This window comes from Anopheles bellator, chromosome 2 (genome assembly GCF_943735745.2).
Source record: "Anopheles bellator chromosome 2, idAnoBellAS_SP24_06.2, whole genome shotgun sequence".
Lineage (NCBI taxonomy): Eukaryota > Metazoa > Arthropoda > Insecta > Diptera > Culicidae > Anopheles > Anopheles bellator.
Genome location: NC_071286.1, coordinates 19,010,525 through 19,034,596, shown reverse-complemented (window position 1 = coordinate 19,034,596; position 24,072 = coordinate 19,010,525). Strand labels below are relative to the sequence as shown.

Below are 24,072 nucleotides of genomic sequence, written 5' to 3'. Positions count from 1 at the left end.
GTTCTCCAATTTGCTGTTGCAGATTATCATATCAGCAGCATCATCTGCGCTGCCGGCGGCAAACGTTAGAGAGAGGGAGAAAGACGGTGACCACAGCAGCAGAGGGCCACAGGATTAGAAGGAGAAGGAGTTCCGGTGCACACGATAATCAAATCGAGAGTCATCCGCCGACACGCGCTACACACAAAACCCCGTACTAAAAATCCACAGCCCAAAATGGTGGACACACAGCACTTCTGCCTGCGATGGAACAACTACCAGAGCAGCATAACGTCGGCGTTCGAGAACCTGCGCGACGACGAGGACTTCGTCGACGTGACGCTGGCGTGCGATGGCCGCAGCCTGAAGGCGCATCGCGTCGTGCTGTCCGCGTGTAGTACATACTTCCGCGAGCTGCTGAAGGTACGTTGATGGGGCGTTCCGACACGGGCCCACCAGTTCTCAGCAACATTCTTCTACTCCACAGAGCACACCCTGCAAGCATCCGGTGATAGTGCTGCAGGACGTGGCGTTCACGGACCTGCACGCGCTGGTCGAGTTCATCTACCATGGCGAGGTGAACGTGCACCAGCGCTCCCTGAGCTCGTTCCTGAAGACGGCCGAGATACTGCGAGTGTCCGGACTGACCCAGCAGCAGGCGGAAGAGACGCATGGCGTAAGTAGTGATCCGAGGACCCGCGTTAGCTCGACTCGATCCTTTCTCACAAGCAACGAATCTCCTTTTTCCACTCCATCACCGTAGATCCACCCATCGCTCGGCGCGAATCTGCCCTCGGGGGTCGTCCACCACCCGATCTACCCGGAGAAGATGCTGGACGACTCGCTGTACGTGTCGCACGGTGGCTCGCCACCGCCACACCTGGCCGGTGGGCTGCCCAACAGCGGCTCGCCGCACCACAGCGCGGGCGGCGGCGGCCCAGGAGGAGCCAACGGGCCCGGCGGTGCTGGCGGTCCGATGGTCAACCAGCTGCTGAAGCGGGCGGCCGCAGCGGCCGCCCTGCGGCGGGAGCGCAACAACTCGAGCCACTCGGACGAGATGGCGCTCAAGCGGCACCGGATGTCGGTGGAGAGCAACGGGCCGACGGGCCAGCGGGGGGACCCCGACGTGATCTGCAATACGCCCCAGACGACCGCGACCGACTTCTCGTCCAGCGCCACCAAGCAGCACCACAACCTGCCGTCGCCCCAGGGCAAGGATCTGCTCCTCCGGCAGGACACGCTGTCCGGCCACGCCAACAGTGGTGAGTTCACTCCGTCCGTCCGTGCGTCTCGCGCAACCTGCTAAAGTTCAGTTTCTCTTACTTCAACCGACAGGTAGCAACAGTTTCTCCCTCAACAGCTCGAGTAACTTAATAAAAAGTAGTATTAATAACAATAACATAAACAACAACAACAACAACAGCAACCACAACTTGAACAACAACATGCTGCTACACAGCAAGGAAAACAGTGGCAGCGGTGGCGTCGGTGGTGGTGGCGTCGGTGGTGGGGTGTGCGGTGGTGGCCTCGGGGGTGGTGTGGGCGTCGGCAGCATGCCGGCGTCGCTGGGCACCTCGAACGGAAGCAACGCGGGCAGCCTGTGTTCGGCGGAGAAGGAGAGCCTGGCATCGTCGCCGTCGGAGCGGTCGGCCGAGGACGTGAAGTCGGAACCGCTCGAGCTGCTGTGCGGTGCGGGCGGCGACCACGAGAACAGCTCCGACTCTGTGCCGGACGACCACGTCGACCTGGTGAAGGGTGGGCTCGACGTGAAGGGATCCCTACGGTAAGTCGCAGGCGCAGACACCGCGACTAGGAGCTCCCCGACCACTGGCTGACCCTTTCCTTTCGCGCAGATCACCCCACGAACATGACCTGGACAGCAGCATGCATCATCACAGCGGGGCACAGTTTCTTATGAGCGCCGGCGACAACAAAATGTTCCCATCGCCGGCTTCCTTCAACTTCTCGATGGCGGCGCTCGCCGATCCTGCGGCGTTGGCAGGTAAGTGTCCGCACAGTGCCGGCACAGTCCACGTGGTTGTTGGTGAACTAATGGCCCTCTCCCCGATTGTTTCCCGTTGCAGGCTTTAACACACAGGCATTGCAGGCAGTCGAGCTGGCCGGATCGCCTCAGGGTAAGTTCGATTCGTTTCGTTTTTCGTCCCACCTGAATTTTTTATTTCACTAGTTTTGTTCTATAATTTGAACTTCAACAAGCCAACCAAATTTATACATACATCGACTACTATCTTTCATAAACTTTCTTATTTTTATTTTATACCTTTTTACAAACGTTATATATTTTCCATTTTCCAATTGAAACCAAATTCTAAACAACCAAACAAACAAACAAACAAGCCAAAAAAAGTAAAAAACAAAACAAGCATAAAATAGAAACAAACCAAAACCAATGTTGCTATACTAACACACTAAAGATACTCTGTACCACCCCCTTCTCACTGTCGTGTTGTGTACACTTTTGCTAATAATCCGGCGCAGAAAGCGGGGGACACACAATACGGAGCTTAACCAATTTTAATTTGTGTACAGAAACTTGTATAGTACCTTCGAGGTGGTAATCGTTTGTACAAAGCGAAAGTAAAAATCAAACCCCACCAAACAAATGAGGTTGAAAACGAAATGTGTAAACTCAGAGAGCGTAAGAGAGACAATACTTAGACAACAACTCACCTGCAACAACAACATCATGGCTCTTAGTTGAAGGCAACCAACAGAGACAACTAAAAAATCGGAAAAAAAGCTGCAACATAATTTTCCTTGATTTTGTGTGAACACCAAAGAGGGCGATGCATTATGTCGCTCTCTCTCTCTCTCTATATATATCTCTCTTTCGCCGGAGAGATACTACGACACACAGCCCCAGGACAGTCGATTGCCTCTGGCTGGCTGATGTGAGACCACCTTTAGCACACAGTCTTCTAGCCGGTCACCCGAAACAGATCGGCTTTCCAAATTTCCCCGTATTTCATTCCAATTTTTTCGCTCACTAACCAGCAAAACGGTGGCGACGAATTTTAGTTGCTATGCTTGCTACTGTTGTGTGATAGGATGCACATCGCCTGCTGTTGATCAGTTTCCGAACTGCTGCTGCAAGTCACATTTGTACAGTCGATTGAAGCACCCCGAATTTGCTGGATGCCAATCCAATGACTAACAATATAAACACCAACGAAAGCGTAGCCTCCTGTTCGCTGCATTAAATTTCGGTTTTGTGATGAACAAACTAACCTTGCGCGAATATGGTGTGTCATTTTTTTTGGTTTCTTTTATCATTTTTTTCTGTTGACAAGAGAAGAAGCTTCGAGTTCAAGAATGTTATTGTTATTTTCTCTAAAATCAACGATTCAGTTTTCCGATTGTGTACTCATTTATGCTTTTCCTCATCAGTTGTGTGCTGTTGAAATTTTTGACTAGTGTAAGAATGTATAACTGTTGTTTGGTAATAATATTACGTGTTTGATCGTGTTTATACGTCGTTGTTGTGTGTTTTCAGTTGTCAGCAAAACAAAACTCTATATACAACCTCTAAATGTTTCGAAATTCATTTCATTCATATTTACTTTACACTCTGCTGCATTTTCCAAAAGTGAACGTGTTTTGTTTGGACATTGGAAGTACTTTACTTTTCGATTCTTTTCGCCAAATTTACCTTTCTCCAACTGTTACACGAACCAACTTTCTGGACACTTTACCACTTTCACAAACCTAATACCACTACTACTACTACTACAACTACCACTACTACCACTGTAACTATGGCTGCCACCGTTACTACCTACATACGGCTACATCCCTGTTACTACTAAAATTACATTTATCACTACTCTACTACCACCACTACAAAGCAACTACCAAACCACTATTTTAAGTTCCTTTTCTCTATTTCTCACTCAACTCTTGGTGCCCGCAAATTAAAGAAAATGAAAGCAAAAGTCTGAAAGCATTTGCCAAAAATGAAACAAAAGAAACCATTTCACTTACCATTCCAACGTTAAAACTATCGAAACACCCCCCAAGATAAATGGAAACGGACAAATCAAAAACACAAACAAAAACTGGTCTAAAAATCTCTCTACAAAACGCAAAAAACAACAAATACCAATAATCAGCAGAGACTCTCTGTGTACAAAATATCTAGAGGTTTGGATTGAGCAATAGTGATATTCTAATCGTAACTACTGTAATTATTATTTTTATTTAGTTATATACTATTAGCGGTAAGAGAGGGACACACGACGCGCGGTGTCCTGAGGAAATCATTAACCGGTGTAACAACAACCCCTCTCCCCCAATCGAATGCTATGGAAAATTTCGCTTCTACGCATAAGAGCTAAAAGGACAGTTTCGCCTCGGGCCGAAGAAGCACAGTGGTGGGATCGGTTGTAAGCTGGCCCCGGGGCGAACTCTTGGGATGCAAAGACACTATCGAACACAAAATTGAACTCAAATTATGTACAAAACTTTTCGCGTATCTCTCGGCTGGTGCGGAAACATTGGATATTACTAGCGGTTAAGTAGCGTGATAAGGTACCAAACAAATCAAATCAACCCCCCCACAGTGCGTGTACAATGGATGAGGTCCAAAATTTTGCCTTCCCACAACAGGCTCCGAAAGGCAATCAGCCACAAATCTGTCGGGAACATTTCGAATCGGACGTAAATTGCTTTGCAGCAGGGCAGGAGGTGGCCCCACATAGTAGCTAACCTCGGTTCGTTCGTTGTACAGGCACGACTAGTGTAAATATTAGCCTTAGTAGCTGGGTAAATTGTGTTATGCGCTGCGGAACTAAAGAGCTTGGAAAACAAACGCGCTTGTGGGCTCACTGTGAAGAGAGAGTGAACAAAACGAGCGGAAGGAGGAGAAATTGGTGACCACCACCACCGCGCCATAAAAAACCGCCAACACACTAGAGCAGATCCCATTACTACTACCCGATCGGAAAAACAATCGGAAAAGCCGCACGGAGAGCACTGTGTATGTGTGTAAGGCTGTGTTCTAAACGAAAATGAAGAACTCGAAGAGCTAAACTCGTAGGCGATCGACTTCAGCCTAGTTCCTAGTGCATTCACGATCGTCTAGCATTAACTGGTGCTCACATTAGAATGTCATTCGATTAGGGAATCCGTGGCGCAGAGCCTACTAAGATTGATTTCCCTTTTTTCGATCAAAATTCATCCAACTGTCAAACGATAAGTAGCCAAACTTTTGAGAAGGATGTTTTTTCAACACCCGTTTCGTGCGCGACGAGCTTCACTTTTCATCTTCATTTGACATCCTCATTTTCATTCTCCATTTCGAACACAACTTCGCTCTAAATTCATTCCGAGAATTCCGAGCCCCGCCTGGCCCATAATACCAGTGCAATCTTGTGCCGTTTTACATTACACATTCATATCCCTCGGTGAAGGTGTTAACTTTACTTTTACATACATTCCTTGAAATACGCCAGTTCCAACCTTCAGACTATGGTTTTGTTTTATTTTATTTTGATCCATTTTCTTGACCACTTCTTGGTGTAATCCTATTCCACCCACTCGCACACACACTGACTCATTTACGATGCTGCTTTTTGTCGGCCGCCGAGTTCGATCGGGTTTTGCGCGAACTTGTGGAAAATAGTACTTTGCCTACTCATTTTTCGGCTATAAGTGCCTTCAAGCGGTGTGTGTGTGGGTGGGTGGATGGGCGCGAAAGGCCGGATCGCCCCCCCCTACTCCTTCCGTTGGTTTTCTTTGTTTTTTCTCTACGCCAAAGCTCTAATATGTTGCACCTCTCTTTATGGACTCTTCCGTCGTCAGGTCGCCTGACGACGAACCCTCTGCAATCGAACTTCTCGTACGCCGTCGATTCCACCGAACCGCCCAATGCTACCACCACCAACACAACCACCACCACCACCACAACCACCACCACCACTACCATCACACCACCATCACCATATCCCATCTCATCAATCTTAGGCGAGGATTTCCGGTGCGATCCGTGTAACAAAAACCTATCATCACTAACGCGCCTGAGACGGCACATACAGAACGTTCACATGCGCCCGACTAAAGAGCCGGTCTGCAATATCTGCAAGCGGGTTTACAGTTCCTTGAATAGCCTCCGGAACCACAAGAGTATCTATCACAGAAACATGAAGTATTCCAAAGACGACGCGAAGCCCCCCGCGGCGTCGCCCGGTGGCCCGGGGGCCGCCGCCAAGGGCAGCCCACCGTCCCCCCTGCCGCCCTCGTCGCAGTCCTCCTCCGGGGCGGCGGTCACCACTTCCGGTGCCGTCTCGGCACACTCGGCGCACGCCGCTGCGGCCGCCGCAGTGGCCGCCGTCACCGCCGCGGCCAACCTATCCGGAGCGGCCGGACCGATCGGCCAGAATCGCCAGAGCAGCTACTATTAAAGGCAGGCCTCCCGGGGAGGGGAAGGAAGGCCGCTAGACAAAATGGCACGCGAAAAGGCCAAGCAAGGAGTGCCGATCGCCCCAAACGAGATTGTTACAGAGATGCCGCTGATATGGATGCGGAAGAAAGGGGCACGTGGGGTGCGGCGGCGCCAGGACCAGGCGCCGTGTTGTGGTGGGCGTTGGTGGGTTGGTATCGGCGAGAACGAGAGAGAGAGAGAGAGAGAGAGAGAGAGAAAGTGCGGTATACTAAAACGCTAAATGAAACAGTTCGAGTGACATCTATCGGTGGGCAACCGAACCATCAGCCACCAAGGCAGACTAAGCGCGCGCCTTTGGCAGGCTTTGCTCTCTGCAATCTAACGATACACAAAACACAAAAACACACGGTAAAGAGATTAGCAACAGGTTAAACTAATTGTTAAGCAAACTGTTCGTTAGTGAAGTAAACTGAGTTTAATGATGTAAGTGAAAAGGATTATGTGGATGCACAGAACCGTGGAACGCCTCTGGTGACGAAGAAGACGCAATACGCATAACGCTCCGCTAGGTTTCTGCGTCGATGCCGAAAAGCTGATATAGAGAAAAACAATCAGCTAACTGAAGACTAAAATATTTAGAAAAACAGAGAAACCACGTAGAGTCTTCGGAAAGAAAGAGAAAACAAACTTTTTCACAGCAAAGGTTGTGTTGCACAAATTTCAAGCAAAAGTCATAGGGCACACTAAGATCAGAAAACTACTGCCGCATGTGTCAACTGGGTGCAGATTCGTTGCGCTGGGCTTCCGACTACTACCACTACTACTACTTTCACTACTTCTACTGTTCGGTTGGATTCAATTGGAAAAATCAAAACCCATACTCACACAAACACATACAGAAAAACTTTGCACCAAACAAAGCCGGAAAAACAAAAACCATCCCGTCGATTGCCAACCAATTGGAAATATGAAAATTACGAGACATTAGTGACTTCCAACAAAAATCGGGCTTGCTAAATTTACCCTTTCATTGTTCGATTTATGTATATCGTGTTGACGAGCACCAAACTACTAGCACTACTACTACTACTACTACGCAGAAAATTGCGAAACTAGCGAAAAAGGATCGGCAGAACCGAGATTGGTTTGAGTGATTTTGGACATTCGAATGAATGTGAAATTTTGCAAAAAATGTTTTTTTTTTAATTATGAAACCAACGCCACACACATACGCACACACTGTCAACGCCAGTTTCTGCAATGCCCTTCGGTGGGTCATAGAGAGAGAAACAGAGAGAAAGGAAGAGAGAGAGGGAGAGATAACTGAAGGGTAAAACAATGCAAAACAAAATGGGCACCAAAAAAGGAGAAGAACGTGTCGTGTACACAAACCGTCACACTTGCCGTTAGGGAAAACAAAAACTACAAAACAATTGGTCGTACAAAGCGATTGGCCGTTAATTTTTCTGTTGGTTTAAACCATTTTTTTTCATTAGTTTCCCGCCATTTTTTTTACCTTCATTTTGTTTTCCACACATTGTCTTTGTTATGCACTTTCGAACGAATCCTCCCCCCGTACACCCACCATCCTGTTCCTATTGCTCTCTATCGTCTCTCTGCCCAATAGAGCGCGCCATGCTTATGCTAAACGCTGGCGATATGCTAAACTGAATGCGGACCATAACCGGGCACCTGCCGGTTATGGGACGGGTCAATGGAAATCGCGATCGTTTTTGTCGCAACGCACACTGCTGTGTTGCCTATTGCTACTATCCTCTTTTTTACGGCCAGCCAATGTGTTTGCGGCCACTTTTCGACCGTTTCCGCCGGTGAGCCCTTTTAGGCGTCACTATTTTTGAAAAAGGCAAACAATGAGGTCTGGTTATGCAACGCACACGATTATGATTGGCTCAGCGACGGCTCAACAATCAGCAAGAAGTTAAACCACATTAGACAAACACAGTTAGGACAACAGTTTGGTGTTGATGGCACCAATTGTTTTGCTTCGTACATTTTGCGAGTTATGTTAGGTTGTCCCGAAAGACCGTTTCGTTCGTCCCCATGCCCATTCGGGTGCTCAACACTCAGAGCATCAACAGTGCTCAGAGCATAAAAAACTCACTGCCAATGTTGCCAAATTTTCGTAAAAAAGTACTGTAATAAATCGCTGATCGCTGGGTCACTGTGCTGCACTGTGTTCAAAAAAGCATAACTGTTTCTAATCCTATACATAAATGAAATCGATAGGTAATTGCAAAAGATTACCATAATAGTTCCATCAGGAAACAAAAATCAGGAATGAACCACGCGCGCGGTATATTATACTTCATCAACCTGCCATAAGTACCTCTCATTGTATAGCTTCTATTAATCGAACTACTACACCCCTGTTTCCAGTCACACCCTGTTCTATTATCCTTTCCCGTTATCCTTTACATCCTGTCCCCGCGCAAAACTGATTCATCTGCGCCACAAGAACAGTGTGTGGTGTAGCTCGTTACACGATTCGAATCCTAGTTGAAGTGGCGCGCGCGCTCCCTTCTACTCTTCACGTCCGTCCATCCGTGTTTTATGTGTTGTTACCTCTCACAATTCTCTACTCTTTTTTATTTATTTTTTTCGGATGCTGATAACTATTTGAAAAATGGAAAATATAATAGAAAACGTTCCACAAGTGAAATCATTCGTAAAGATTACTTTTCCGACCCCCCGACCCAATTTGGCCACACATATTTTTACATTGCATTACTTTTGTTTTCGTTCTATTGGCATAGCTCTGAACTGTTGTTTATATATATATATATATCATCCACCATTCTGTTTTACCCTATATGCATCATAACCTAAACTTGTTCGGAGGCATTCGAAAATTGGACAATTTAATCAGAGAATGAACCAATCAGAATACGAACCAACAAAAAAAAAAACCCGTACTCTCGAAAATCACAGCAACAAGGCTCGCCCCAAGACAAGGCTCGCCTCGGCTGAAAAAGGACAACAAATGCCAAAAGATGCCAAAATTCCAATTCGCCAAATTCCAAATTCCTTTCAAACACAAAGAGCGAATGTCAAAACAACAAACAATGCAAAAAAGGACCCCTAGAACCGCTCACTAAAATCGGATAGTTCGGAGTTTGATGAAAGATAGAGTTAGACGCGTGTATGAAGACACTTTCTCGAACAAATCGTTATCTCATGGACGAACAATCGAAAATTAAAAAAATACAAATCAAATCAAATCAAAATCGAACATCGCACATTTACCGAAAATCAAAAAAAAACCAAAACTCAAATTCAAAGTTCAAATTGAACAAATCTTCCTCAAAAAAAAAAAACAAACAAACCAAACAAACAATCAAACTTAGCAAATCGAGTAAAGTAAGTCACTATTGTCTCTCTTTTCTTTTCCCGGTGCTGCTTATCGAACATACACGATATATGCACGGTGTATCACGGTTAAAATGGCTGGTTTTGGGTGGACACAACCTCCGTGTATGTGTGTGTGTGTATGTGTGCGTGTGTTTTGCCCGGGGATTGTCCGGTGCGCGGGCCGTGTCCGTGATCTTGATGCTGGTGTCACTCACTCACGAACGCACTCACGCACGCACGAACATGAACGGTCTCATGAACACTCTGAAACACGCGCGGAACTCGGCGAACGAACGACTCCCTCCGCTGCGCGCGGCGGCGCAGGTATGAGCATGGCGAGCATGGCCGCCCAGCGCCCAACGTCCCCGCTGGAAGGGTCCGTGCACGGTGCCGGCGGCGGTGGCCACGGCCACGGCGGCGTCAACCGGCTGGCGCTTCCGCTGCCCCTGGCGGCCTGTCATCGGTGCGACGTGTGCGGAAAGCTGCTCAGCACCAAGCTGACGCTCAAGCGCCACAAAGAGCAGCAGCACCTGCAGCCGCTCAACAACGCGGTCTGCAACCTGTGCCACAAGGTCTTTCGCACGCTGAACAGCTTGAACAATCACAAGAGCATCTACCACCGCCGGCAGAAGATCCTGCACCATCACCACGCGCACCACCTGCACGGCCAGCACCCGTTCGCGGCCGTGGCCGCTGCGGTCGGCGGCGGCGGCGGGTCCGTCAGCCCCCTGCACCACGGGGCGGGCGGGCCCGGCGGTGGGCCCGGGGGGCCCGGCGGCGGGCCCGGCGGTGCGCACGGCGGTGGCCACCATGAACTTTTGAACAACAACGCCAGCGCTTCCGACTGTGATATCAAGCATAGTGTCGCGGCAAAGCTCGAATACATGTAAATAGGCTATATGCTCTCCCCTCGCTGAAGAGAGAGAGAGCGAGAAGATCATCCGATACGTTTACAATTACGGTTTTCTTACGGTCACTATTGTTCCGCTGGAAAAACAATCTGCTCTCAGTTGACGAACGCGCGCAAGGATCAGCTCCTAGTTTCTGTTAATTTTTCGTTTCGTTTGCCCCATATGGATGAGATATGAATCTGTGTGTGTTCTCATTAATAGATTAACCGGTTCTTTACAGCTAAACTCTATCTTTCTTTCTCTCTCTCTCCCTCTGTCTCTCAAATTCACTCACTCACTTTCTTAGTGTCTTTCTCACTTTCTGATGGAAACCACGCGATCATCAGGCTCACACAAGCCACCGGTTCGGTTGCTTAGTTCTTGTAATAACCCAAAATTTTTGCTTCAAATTGAATGCTTGACCCGAAGAAAGGAAAGGCAGTTTTGGAAAGTTTGGACAGGCAAGCCATCTAGTAGTCATCGCTTGATTTGATCTGATGAAAATGTGCTGCAATTATGGAAGCTTTGGATTTCTTCCATCAGGTCCTTGAACGAGGAGTAAAATCGACGTTTCTAAATTGATTAATTGCCCTTAATTCATGAATTGTGTTAAATTTATTAGTAGTCCTAGCTGGCTGCCAATGAAAGTGGCACTGTAGCGGCAGTCTTTAGTGAGCCAGGCTTAAGAAGAGCGTCTTATACTCATACTATAGCAATTCATTTGGTTTACGATCACAGATCATATTGCCCAATCGGAATAATGGAACAAAATTAGTTTGACGAAATAGTTTCGCAACATTAGCACTACTCACAGTTATTGTTGCGGGCTTGTGTGAGCTGTGATTCTCAACCAACCGATCGGAGAAAGATAAATCCAAAAACACTAGACATTGCTCCCTCTCTTTCTTTCTCTCTTTCACTCATTCTCTCTCTCTTTTGATCACTTTCGGCACACTAGCTCAACGTTAGCTAAACAGAGAGACACGAAATAGAGAAATGTGTATCGTCTTCAGCCAGAGGCGCCCTCGGTTTCGAAAACGCGGTCGGTTGAAACTGGGCGCGAAAATAGCTTAGAATATCATGCAACACTTTTGCCTTTTTTATAGTTGATTTATCATCGATAATTGTTTTGTTGAACGTATATATATACATTTATTACGCATATCTTATATTATACACAACTACGGCCGTACATTTTTGTGCTAAGTAGATAGATTTTATTTTTACCTTTACTACGTGTGATCTGCTCACGCAGGATCGTACTCAATATAATTGCAATCCCCATAGAGGTTCTTACTCGTACCCGTCGGGGGGTGGGGTGTCCTTTGGAAGGACTCTGCGGCTCTTGCCTCGCCAACCCCTTGGCTCGCGGGTTGACGAGAGTTTCACCGCATTACGTTTTTTCCTCCTGCTTTTTTATCCACTGGCCAGCGGCGGCAACATCCGTATATTAGCCGCCGGCTGGCATTTGAGTGCGCGACGCCGAATCGCGATGTATAAATTATTTTAACCTAGCGAAATTATTTGTTTTGTTTGTCTCAAAATGCAGTAAAAAAGCCAAAGTCGTATTTCGGTATGGAACATATATATTTTTTGACTGTACGTGAAATTAATGCGAAGACTGATTTTCATTAAAGTATCACCGGTTTACTATCTCGTGCTGGAGATCTGTAAACCGTTATATAGCGCGCATACCCCATCATCGTCATCGTTCGTCGGTTGAGCAAACCAACCGCACTTAAGTCGTTAGACAAGAACGACCGAACAAGCGAAGCGTTCTATCAACTTCTGTCTGTCCTTTAAGGTGTTTTTGTTTTATTGTACCATAGAACAAACGCAACACGCATAATATCCCCCAACGTCTACAATATCATCTTTGTTACTGTGTACGAATAACGAAACATCCTCGAAACGAGAGCAGAGCACAGTGTACGTTTGGCTAGGCATAGGACGATAGCTAAACCACTAACAAGCGCGCGAGTACGGATACGGAACCAAGAATCTATGTTTTGCCCACCCCGACCACGACAGTGTAAGGACGATGGTTGTTTTTGGGGCCCCCAAGAACGTTCGCCATTCGGAGCACGTTCGAAGACGACGGTCCGTAACACGTGTGACCACCGCACCGGAAAACTCGGTGCGGCTGGCTGTCCAACGCCAAAGTTGTTGGTCATTTGAAACGAACTGGATTATGCTGCCACTCTTCCATTAAACTTACTATTACAATTATTATAGTTATCATTATTATTACCATTACAACCACAACAACAACACTACTACTACTGCTGCTACTATAACGCGGAATGAACTAATGAAATCCCATGCTTTGACTTTAAGTTAGATAAACACTATTTTGTGTAGTTAAGTTAGTGAGATTGACAAAAACACACGAGCACGTCGAAGAGAGAGTAGAACGAGAAAGAGAGAGAGAAAGAGAGAGAAAAAGAGAGATAGAGTAGAGAGATAAAGTGAAAGAGAAGGGAGGAGGACGATGGAAAAGGAAAGATTCCTTATGGCGAGATAAAGTAGTGAATGTTTCCTTCGTGTTATTTTAGCTGTTGGTGTTATACAGAGTGTTAAGTTTATACTATAGTTTTTTTTATTCTTTCCGATTCTTTGGCACTCTAAAAACGGGCAAAATGCAGCCACACAATAGCAGATGTGTATGCGTATGCTGCTGACAAAAATCCGTTGCTGGGTGTTCTTCAAACGGTGTTGTGTTTTCCTCGAACCCCGATGATGAGCATTGATTTGATGTTCTTCGCAATCATCGGGCGAAGTCGTTCCTATGTAGCTCGTGAAGCAGCATTCACATTCGGGAGTGCTTGATTTTTCAAAAGCATTTCCCCATTGAGAGCCGAATCTGAAGCATTAGATTTTTAGCACAGCATTTACATTGGGATGTTGTGCGTTGCGGATTTTTAAGTTTTCTTCTTATCAAAAATAATAAATATCGACTTTCGCATCGATAAAATGACGGGCATAAAAACGCCGACGGTTCGACGGTGGAACTTGGAACCACTGAGCCTGCGAGCCTGTCAGCGAGCGCAGATGATCGTAAAGGATCTTGGCTATACAGTTACAGCGACAGCACAAATACGCTCTATCGTAGGCGCTAGCAGAGCGTACGATGGGCGGAATCTTCGTCTAAATCAAATTTATAATGTAAGTAATACACATCCATCAATTGTATAGAAAAGAAACACAAAACGAAACAATATGTGGCCCCGTCGTAAAGATGTCATGTCATATGAATTTCAAATCCTAAGGCAAATGTAAAAAATAATACACAAAGAAGCAGATTGATGATACCCAGCCACGCAACCGGAGCAAAGCAAATTAGATAAACGAAGAGAAACGATAAAGCTATAGTATACGGCCTGCGATTACGACTGATTAGATTCTAAATCAAAAGAAAATTTATGAGCAAAAAGAAAAGGCTCTTGATCGGCGCGATTTGGAACACACGAATTTGGACGACGAAATCACCGTATTCCGTTGGGAGAGCTGTGTAAAAATGTTTGGGAATGTGTAGAGTAACGAAGCGAAACGAAAAATACAAAAGTTGCGCTGCTAAAAGCGAGAAAACGTTAGGTGAAATTAACTGTGAAGCAAATCACTTCAAGTAAAATGGAGAGGGTCAAAAAGACAGTGTTTACGAAGTACGATACTAAAAAGTTACCAAAACTGATGTAGTATTACACACAAGGCTATTTTGGATCTTGGCATGGAACGCGCAATATGTGGAACGGAGATAGAGAGAGAGAGAGATAGAAAGAGAGCAAACACTTGCAAACATTGACGGAAACGAATCCGAAATCTGCAAGGACGGCCGGCGGCCCTATTTAATATTGAAAAGTAAGGTGTAGTAAAAGGGCGTTTGTTTTGTTGTTTTCAATACGAAATCACGTGCTGCAGAAACACACAAAATTCTAAGATATATACGATATTGGCACACGGCAGAGAGCACGATGAGCCTGCCACGGAGATGGCAACGTTTGCATTTATACATCGGTGTGTGATTTATTTTTTTAGACTTTTTGTAGCGTTAAGGATAAAAAAACGTTCTCTAAATTCCCTTTTTGGCTACAAGCGGACACACATTATCGGCCATATCGGGATTGTGAGCGGTGAGTGTGAATGCGCTCGCAATTACTAGAGTAGCTGCTTTCGAGTGATGCGTTCTTGAGAAGCCCGGACAAAATTGAGACCTTTGACAAAAATTTATGATTAACAAATGCGAAAAAAATATCGCGCGGTGGCAAAAACGGCACAAAAACCAGAAAGTAACAAAAAACCTGTTTGTGATTGTCTAAAAGACTGAAATAAAATAATATTGTTGAATTGGCATCAGTGTGCTCTACGATAAGGAAAACCGGGAGAGGCAAAAACCGGGGGCAAAAAAGTTTACCGAAAAAAAAATTAAAGATATGAATTAAATTTAAAATTACGGCGGAGAAAAGAGCAAAACAAAAGTCTGATATTTAATTTCTGAAGCAAAGTCAAAACTAAATGGGCGGCGTGCGTATGGAGCAAAAATGGAGAGAAAAACCAAAATTATAGTAAAATATATTTTTTTTGTATATTTATAAACAATCTGGCAACGTTTTTGAATGATTTATGTTTATTTATTCTATTTTTTGTTTTCCTGTGTAAACTTATATTATTTATTGTCCAAACTCTGGAAACAACAAAACGGAAAACGGAAATCAATGCGTACGAACTACAAAATTATGAACTTTCGACTGTCAGCTAGCGTGTTGTGTGTCAAGTATGCAAAATCCCTCCGCCACAAGCACCACCACTACCACCACCGGCCGGGACACAAATTCTGCCAAGTGTTTGCTCCAGCAACAGATTAAACTCCTGGATCCATCAGATCCATCTCTGGCATCAAGCGATAAACCATTCAAATATTACCACTACTTGCAACCATATTACGTGTTGTGTTGACCGGAAGGAACCAGCAACACACGATAGCGCAAACGGATTTAATGTATAGAGAAGAAGAAACAAAACCACCATAATATAGTACGACTTGCAACACTTTGACTTGTTTCAAGCTGGCAGAACTGGAATAGAAATCCGACGTCCATTTCCGGTGGCGAGTTTCCCTTCAGCAAACCACCAACCAATCACACACGGGCTACGTGCGAAATGGACGCCATATCACGTCAATCAATCTTTAAATAATTCTTTGCTAACATTCGAAGAACAAGTACACCCATCAATAGCACACGGTCGTGTAAGGCAGACGGTTTTACACCCGAACTTTTAGCGTCTCAATAGTTGAACCCTTTCCCTGGTGTCCCAATACACCATCTCTTCTCCCACATGGGGCAATGGGGAGATCTTAAAAATACGAAAACATAGAGAATAGTATGCACCACGAGAACTTAAAATGTACTTCAGTTTCAAATGGAATACGAGGAGATGTGTATAGGGTTCATGGAATTGAATTGACAACTAATCATGTCCGCTCACAGGATGCGATGTGAACACATAAAATAAAACGGTAAAGCTCAAGTAAAAGCAACACTTGATTTAACAGAACGAGCGAACGAGAGAGAAAGAGAGTTAAGTAAAGTAATTGAAACAAACAAAAACAGACAAACAAACTTCGCTAGAACGAATACACAAAACCAGAACAAACCAGCTTGTAAACAGTTACAACAATTATCAGTAATTGAATAAAACAGTATCTAATATTTCGAAATGCGTTCTTCTTTGCCGCGAAAACCGTCCGCGGCGACCACAAGAGGAATCAGAGCCCAGCGATCCAATGTTACACAATGCGTTATTATGTTTTAGTTTGATTGTGTTTTTGTCGTACTTCAGACGAGAGGAGCGTACGAACGCCGAGCGCGCAGTTCCGTACCATGCCGGAACATTCGTAACTTTCGTTTTTCATTAACTGTTCAACTTTTTCAACTCATTACCCAAGACTCTCTTACCCCCATTGTACTTCGGTGTGTTGTATTACTGTGTTACTCGGTTAATGTTGTGGCTTTTCAATGTCGATGTGGAAAATGTTATATTGTTGTTTTAACTGCTTACATCCCTCACTGTGTACGTGTGTTCCCATCTCTATATATGGCTGTATTGATTTTGTTTGAATATAAATGTTGTGCATCGAGAGCGGTGTAATCGATGTAAAGCCGTTATGTGCCAAACGATCTGAGAATCGAACGGAAGAAGATGATCAACCAAACCATCCAGAAGCGTGCGCGTACAGCCGAAGCTGTCAGGGGGTGAAACAACAGGTAACAAAACACAGGACACACGTTATGTCCGCGACCGGACAGGCCTCTTTAAGGACAGGGTGGAAAACACTCACTACAGCGCGTTGTCCAGAATGCGTGCTACTAGCATAGGGGGCAAAACCCACACATGTTTGAGGGCCGTTTCGAAACCATTCGATTATGCTTTTTGATCATTTTGTTACGCTTTCCCTACTACCGTTTTCGTTATCCACCACAGACCACACCGTTTCTCTTACACCTACCTCGCGATCTGTCTCTCCGTGCTCTCTACTCTACACTTCGTCCTGTGATCGCTCTAATCTACTCTACTTCGCCCTCTACCCTCTGTTGCCACTCCACTCTCTCTGTGCTCCCTCTCTCGCTCTCTCTCACTCTCTCTCTCTTCACTCCACGTGTTTCCCTCTGTCGAATCGAATCCTGGGGCCGCTCTTGGACCCAGGTCCCTTCTAGTAGGTCCCTCTCCTTTCGCCCACTCTAGTGTTTCTTTCCAATTCTCTGCAAAAGACGTTCCCGAAAACCACGCACACCACCGAAGAGTCCACCGAACTCCGCGTGTGCCTGGTCACTACCAACAACCGCGACGTTTAAACGCGTACCACACTTGCGTACAAACAGAGAGAACAACAGAGTAAAAACTGCAAATGCATCTCGTGCATCCTTGTTTTAAAGGACCAAACAGCGCGCGCCATTGTAATCTGCGTGACGTTGTTGCACACGACCCTGACTTAGTGATCTAGTGCAGGTCCTGGGTCCGTTCTGTCCGTCAACTCTTCCTAGGACTCTCTATCACTGTGTCTCTCTCTTCTATCTCTCTTCTATCTCTCTTTCTCTCTCTTTTACACTCTGTGCCTCACTGACATCGCCAAATCTCGTACTGTCTTTTCAAAAAGCGAGCCAAACCACCACACTTGGGGGTGTCTCCTTTTTTGAAAAACCCAGAAACTCAAAACAATTTCTAAAAAACCCAGTAATTCGCCCCCATCGCCAACCACCACCAACCAAAAACCAATAGTCGGGTAGTTTTTTGGAAATGTTTTCGTGTGTGTCTTATATATTCCAGGCTGCTCTCCTAAGAAACTGTTTTCATGTCAGCTGTGTGGCAAAGTACTGTGTTCGAAAGCATCACTGAAGCGGCATATCGCCGACAAGCATGCGGAGAGACAGGAGGAGTATCGGTGCATCATATGCGAGCGCGTCTACTGCTCGAGAAACTCGCTGATGACACACATCTACACTTACCATAAGTCGCGGCCCGGTGAGCTGGACATGAAGGATGTAAAGTTCTTCTAGAGCACGGCGCCGGCTGCTGCTGCTGCTGCCGCTACTACTACTACTACTACTACTCCTGCGTACTCCTGCGTTCCCCTTCGCGATACCTTTCGTACTACTTGCATCAACACCACCACCACCATCGTCAACCACCACCACCACCACCACACCATCCTAACAATCCCGACTGGCCTTCCTCCTATGTCCTCGGACGAGCGCGCGTGTCGACTAGGGACACGCGCCACAAATTGAGTGCATATTGAGTGAGAGAAGAGGCGCATCAGCAGGGCTCGCCTCGATGAGTAAGATAACACACAACAATAACAGAGGAGCAATATAGAAGTGTAACGCAAAAATCAAAAAACCACTCTAGTGAATAGTTGACTGTTAGCGAGATACTGTAACCGATATATTATATGGACCCGCGGGGAAAAAAAGCGAAAGAACCGCACAACAACCAGTGAACAGTATAGTGCTCTCACGCAGTTGTGGCCGAAGGACCCTCAACCCCTTAGAGCGGCACCTCCTGGACACTAGGCGATCAGCTAGCAGCCTGCGCAGCGCAGGAAGTGGACCAATCCGCACCACCACAGTAGGCCACACACCCGCACACACTCGCATACACTCAGACACATCTGCAAGTAGTAAGCCGTGATCGTGCGCCGTAGCAGAGTAGCGTAGGTCGTCCAGGACACGAGCCGATTCGTCTTCCTCCTTTCCTTCCAACGGTTTCAGCAGCCACCAACAGCTTTAAACACAACCAACTTCTGAGTCTGTGTGTGTATGTGTGTGTGCTGTGTATGTGTGTGGCGGTGGTGGGGGCGTGTGTCGCGAGAGTCTGAGACGAGCAGTCGAAACAAACACACACTGAGTACCAATAAGAAGCACACGATGAGAGTGAAAAGAAAGACTTTATGTGTAAAAGGTTAGCGTTTTATGTTATTATGTTATCTCTTTCTCTCTCTCTCTCTCTCTCTCTCTCTATCTCTCCTGTCACTAGCCTCTCTATGCGCCTCTCTTAAAACAACTATCTTATCTCTCAGTATATCCAGCTATAGAAAGTATACTATTTATATTTCGTATAATATCCTCACTTAAAACTATTTGCGCTCACCCATTGTCTCGCTCTCTCTCTCTCTCTCTCTCTCTGTTCTCCATCGCTCTGCTGTTTCTCACTCTCTCTCTCTCTCTCTCTCTCTCTCTCGCTCTCTCTCTCGCTCTCGCTCTCGCTCTCGATCTCTCTCTCTTGTTTCGAATATTTATACTATGTAACTACTATGTTTGGAGTTTACTACTTCGTTGCGGAACAACAGCCAGAGCGCAGCGCACCTACTTTTACTCGCCAATCCAAGTTGCCTACGCATATTGTGTTACGTGCCCAAACTAGCAGACGCGCTACCTCTTTGTACCTTTTACCTGCAAGCCTTGCGTTCTCGTTTTTACTCGCCTTTGGCCCTTTTTTGTACTCTGTAATAGCAACGTTTACGCCAATCACACACGTTACTTACTATTTAGGTAGACTAATTTTACGTACGTTCCGTTTCCGTTTCCGTTGCGGTTCCGGTGCAAATAGTTGAGAGCAGCACACACTGTTTTGAGAGATAACAATTTTCAAAACAACAACAAAAAAAGATTAAACATTGCCACAATAATCACAACCTACACATCCCAGTATATCCCGACGCAGTGCTGCCAGTTCTCTTTATCCTTTCGCGCTCTCCGTGCCTATCGCTTGCTTCCATGAAGCATAGACTATTGTTTGTACACACATTCACACAAACACACTGTACAGCTGTCGATCTCTTTCATGCGCTCTCTCCATCACACTCTGTTCACTCTAGAAACGGGTTTTGGGGGCGAACCACCCCCTGGTTTTATGTTCTGTCCACCCCACATTTACACACACCCCTTTTCACCGGTAGCTCCCCATTGGCTTAGTAAAGCGGGTAAAATACTAACGATATTCTAGCTTCCTCCATGACTGCGCCTTCTCCACGGAGGTTCACCGTAGTTTGTTAGTGTTACAAGTATGATTATTATTTAAACGCAATATTATGACGCGACTTGAGTGGCCTCAGTTAGATCGAGTGCGCCCTGCGCACCTAGCAAGGCGCCACAAAAGCTCCTACCTCCTGGCGGCGGCGGCGGCGACGGGATTCCCGTTCCGGCGATCATCCGCCACGTGATCCGTGACTTGTGGGGGATGGACATGATAAGCGCTGGCCCGAATGGCCGTGGTGGAACCCACGTAAAGTAAAGGAAGCATCTCGTAGTGTAGCTAGGATGTAACGTAACGTAACTGCACCACCCATCCACTGCATTCCAGCCGCATCCAACACCACCCTCACCATCATCATCTCTCGCCCTTTCTCTCTCTCTCTCTCTCTCTCACTCTCTCTCTCTTTTTCTCTCTCTCTCTCTCTGCGAAATTTTCTACCGTTTCCTCACTCTTTATCTGCTCTTTTGTTACCTTCGGCTGCCTTTTGTATTGTTATAAAATAGCTACTCTCTGATAATGATTCGTATTTAGTGGTTAGCGAAACAATTGTACATATCCCATAGTCAAAACCATACACACCCACACACACACCCACAAAATCCACAAAGACAGTAAAAAAACAACGACATTGTTACTGGAATGACTAGAAGAGTGTGTACACCACAAGAAAACGAACAAGAAATCAAGCAATGCCATATACGTATACATATATAAATATACATATATATATATATATATAGTTATACACAGATACACAACTTAGCAACTGAGTAAAATAAAACAAACAATATTTTAAAACATCTCAACCGCCACCGATGATGGTGATCGCCGTATGCTGTTGTAAGGAAACCGCCCAATCGACGACGATGGGACGAAGATCGATTTTCTCCTGTGCTACGGACACACACGGACACACGGACAATCCCCCTCATTTCGGACTTGGCCCCAAATTCGACACTCTCTCTCTCTGCTCCCCATCACTCCCCATTCGTTCCATTCGAAGCTCCTGCATCCGTGCAGGACATCTTCCATCGTTTCGTCCTCGGTGCTACACAACAAACCGGTGTTTGTTGTGGCGTATGTTACAACGCCATACAAACCCATCTGGAACGTTCCCCGTCAAGCTGCTACTGCTGCTGTGTTGTCGTGTGTTGCATGCAATGTTTGTGATCCTCAATCCGGTTGCGGTGGACGTTCGCTGCTTGATGAAGAAAGACACCCACTCACACAAACACTCACTCACACCCACACCCAGACATCGCTAGCATCTAAGACACGCACCGCGCAGCTAAGAAGCCATGTTTTGCATGCAATGTTCATTATTTACGTATTGTGTGTTGCGTTACCTAACTCAGCTCAGGGGCCAAGAAACAATAGTGTTTCGCGATCGCGAAACAATTTTCACGCATTTTCCACCCCACCGCAACGCCGCGCGTCCAGTCAACGAGAGAAAGCCAAGGTACGGTGGGGCGTGCGCGCACTCGATCGCGATCGCGCAGGATCGGTTATGCTCTCTGGTTATGCTGCCTTTATGTGTTTCTGTTTTTCCCCTTTTTCTTTATTGTTTTGCATTTTAGCCATTGTTTGTCCAACCTCCTCCGTGTTCAAATCACCTCACCACACACGCAGGCACGGAGAGTGCGCAATGGGGGTGCCCCGGGTGCTCGCATGCCGTTTCTTCTATGTTACTTGTGTGTATGTATGTATGTGTGTAAGTAAATTAGTGCGTAAGTAATGGCCTACTACTGCAGTAAGTATTAATCTTAAACACCCACCACATTATGCTCCCTAACTATGCTCCAAGGCAGGGGGAGGGCAGACATCTTGGGAACGCCGCAACCATTGTTGTGTTGTAACTAGATTGTGCATTGTGTCCTGTTGGTGTTCTGACTCCCCCTCTGGCTATCTATGTCCGGTCCAGTTTGTGTTGGTGTGCCCCCTGGCCTATCCTGGCTGTCGTTCTGTTCATGTCGCTTTGCTGGTTTGACGCTACCTATATGCTAACGATCGTTTGTCATTTTGCTCTTCTCAACTCTGCCGTTGCATACTTTTTAATTTTTGTGTTTTATTAGCCACTTACAAATACTTTCATAGAATTTGTTGTTCGATTTGGTCCACTTTTGGGACACTTTTTGTAAGCCGCCTCGCTTGCAGTATCTTGCGTGCTGCCGCCCAAAAAAGCAACCCCGATTTCAGTGTTTAGCCTTGAGTTCTTTTGCCTTTCGCTGGCCTATGAATTGTTCTGCATGGTTCCGAATGCTTCCCAAGCCATTAGTGTTGTGTGCTTAGTGTTTCGTACGAGCGTTTCAGTAGTAGGGCTTGTGTTTTCCGGTTTGCTTCTCACGACGCGTACGATCGTTTTAACGCCCAGGCTTTACTTTACGTTTGCTGATCAGTTGCCCTCGTTCCTTGATCACACAGCCCAGCATACGCGCAAACCACGTGCCCCGCGCGCTGTAGTGCCACGTGGTTTATGTTTCCCTTTTTTTCTATTGGCCTTTCTTCTCTTCTCTTCTACCCTTGTTTGAAACCGTATTCTAGTAACACCTGAACTCTGAACTACGCTCTGTGTACTTACTAGATTTGTACTTCTTGGTCGGCGGGGCGGCGGCGGCGGCGTTTATTGTTGTTGCCGTCCGCCAGCGTCTGCGGCCACATGTATACCGTTCCGGCACACGTTTACTCTTCTTTCTCAATAGTAATCAACGTTGCATTAAAAGTACTACTTATTACTACTACGTTCCCTCAGCTATTCACACAAGAGGGCCTAGTCCGCGAAGAGGAAGCTGCAGCCGAACGCCTGTGTACTAAAGTCTTTCTCTCTCCATCTCTCTTCTCCCACCCGCACACACACACACTCCTTTGCGGTGCAGGAGGACCACAGGGCTCACCGACGGCATCCTCGTCCGCGGCGTCACCGTCTTCGTCGTCGTCGCAGCTGATACCGCTCCGAATGCCGCCGCCGACCAGTGGCGGCATCAACGAGCCGCAGGAGTGCCCGTACTGTCGGCGGACGTTCTCCTGCTACTACTCGCTCAAGCGCCACTTCCAGGACAAGCACGAGCAGTCCGACACGCTGTACGTGTGCGAGTTCTGCCACCGGCGGTACCGGACGAAAAACTCGCTGACCACCCACAAGAGTCTGCAGCATCGCGGCTCGAGCGGCATGCTCAAGCGGTTGCTCAAGACGTCCGCTATCAAGACGGTGCTGTCCGGCAACGGGAGCACCGTTGGGGGCGGCCTGCACAGCGCCCACCCGCACGCCCATCCCCATCTGTTCGACTTTGCCACCGAACTGGGGCAACCACCGCCCGGTATCCAGTAAAGCACCGAGCCCGGTTCCCGGCCCACGAGCTATCATCTGGAGCGGCCGAAACTGCTGCTGTTGCTGCAACACGACAGGAACAGCAACGCCCGGGAAGAGTACAGACGCGAGACCAGTGGCACCAGGAGCTTCTCTTGCTCAACATATCGAAAACTGACATGTACACATCAAGTAAACGGCAAAAGATCGCGATCAGCGGGATGACTCTGGAACTCTCTGTGCAATATCTGCGACCGCTCCGGGAGCCCGGGTGTTCTGCGAATGGGTTTCACACATATCGACCATCCGGGTCCAACATATCGGTGTTGGGGGGCGGCTGCGTGTAATAAGTGATCCTCTGCGAAAATAAGATCGTGTTGTGGGATCGGTAGCTTCCAAGCCCTTTCTTCTTTCTTTAACCTACAACCATATCGTCCGATCTGCTGTTGCTGCTTACCCCGGCCAGGGCAGGGATATTATTAATTTGTCTACTTGTGATATACTGTAGCACACGGCACACGGATGCGGGCCTCTAGTGGTGCCCCCCACAGAGTTATGTGTAGACACATTGGTTTACTTCAACGCATTGGTTTTAGTTC

General features: G+C 46.7%; 1 protein-coding gene across 1 annotated transcript; it reads left to right on the top strand.

Moving 5' to 3' along the window:
• Positions 1 to 216: 216 nt before the first annotated feature.
• On the top strand, positions 217 to 10,638 carry LOC131209604 (broad-complex core protein). Its single transcript, XM_058202706.1, has 7 exons — positions 217 to 402; positions 467 to 655; positions 743 to 1,241; positions 1,315 to 1,762; positions 1,833 to 1,981; positions 2,064 to 2,114; positions 10,073 to 10,638. Exons 1-7 carry the CDS (start codon positions 217 to 219, stop codon positions 10,636 to 10,638), a joined length of 2,088 nt encoding a protein of 695 aa, XP_058058689.1.
• Positions 10,639 to 24,072: the final 13,434 nt, after the last annotated feature.

Bases quoted from the DNA above. Each gene is read 5' to 3' on its own strand.
- LOC131209604 (XM_058202706.1), top strand. From the start codon at position 217: ATGGTGGACACACAGCACTTCTGCCTGCGATGGAACAACTACCAGAGC. The intron at 403-466 runs GTACGTTGATGG...TCTACTCCACAG, and splicing joins ACTTCCGCGAGCTGCTGAAG to AGCACACCCTGCAAGCATCC. The intron at 1,763-1,832 runs GTAAGTCGCAGG...CCTTTCGCGCAG, and splicing joins GACGTGAAGGGATCCCTACG to ATCACCCCACGAACATGACC.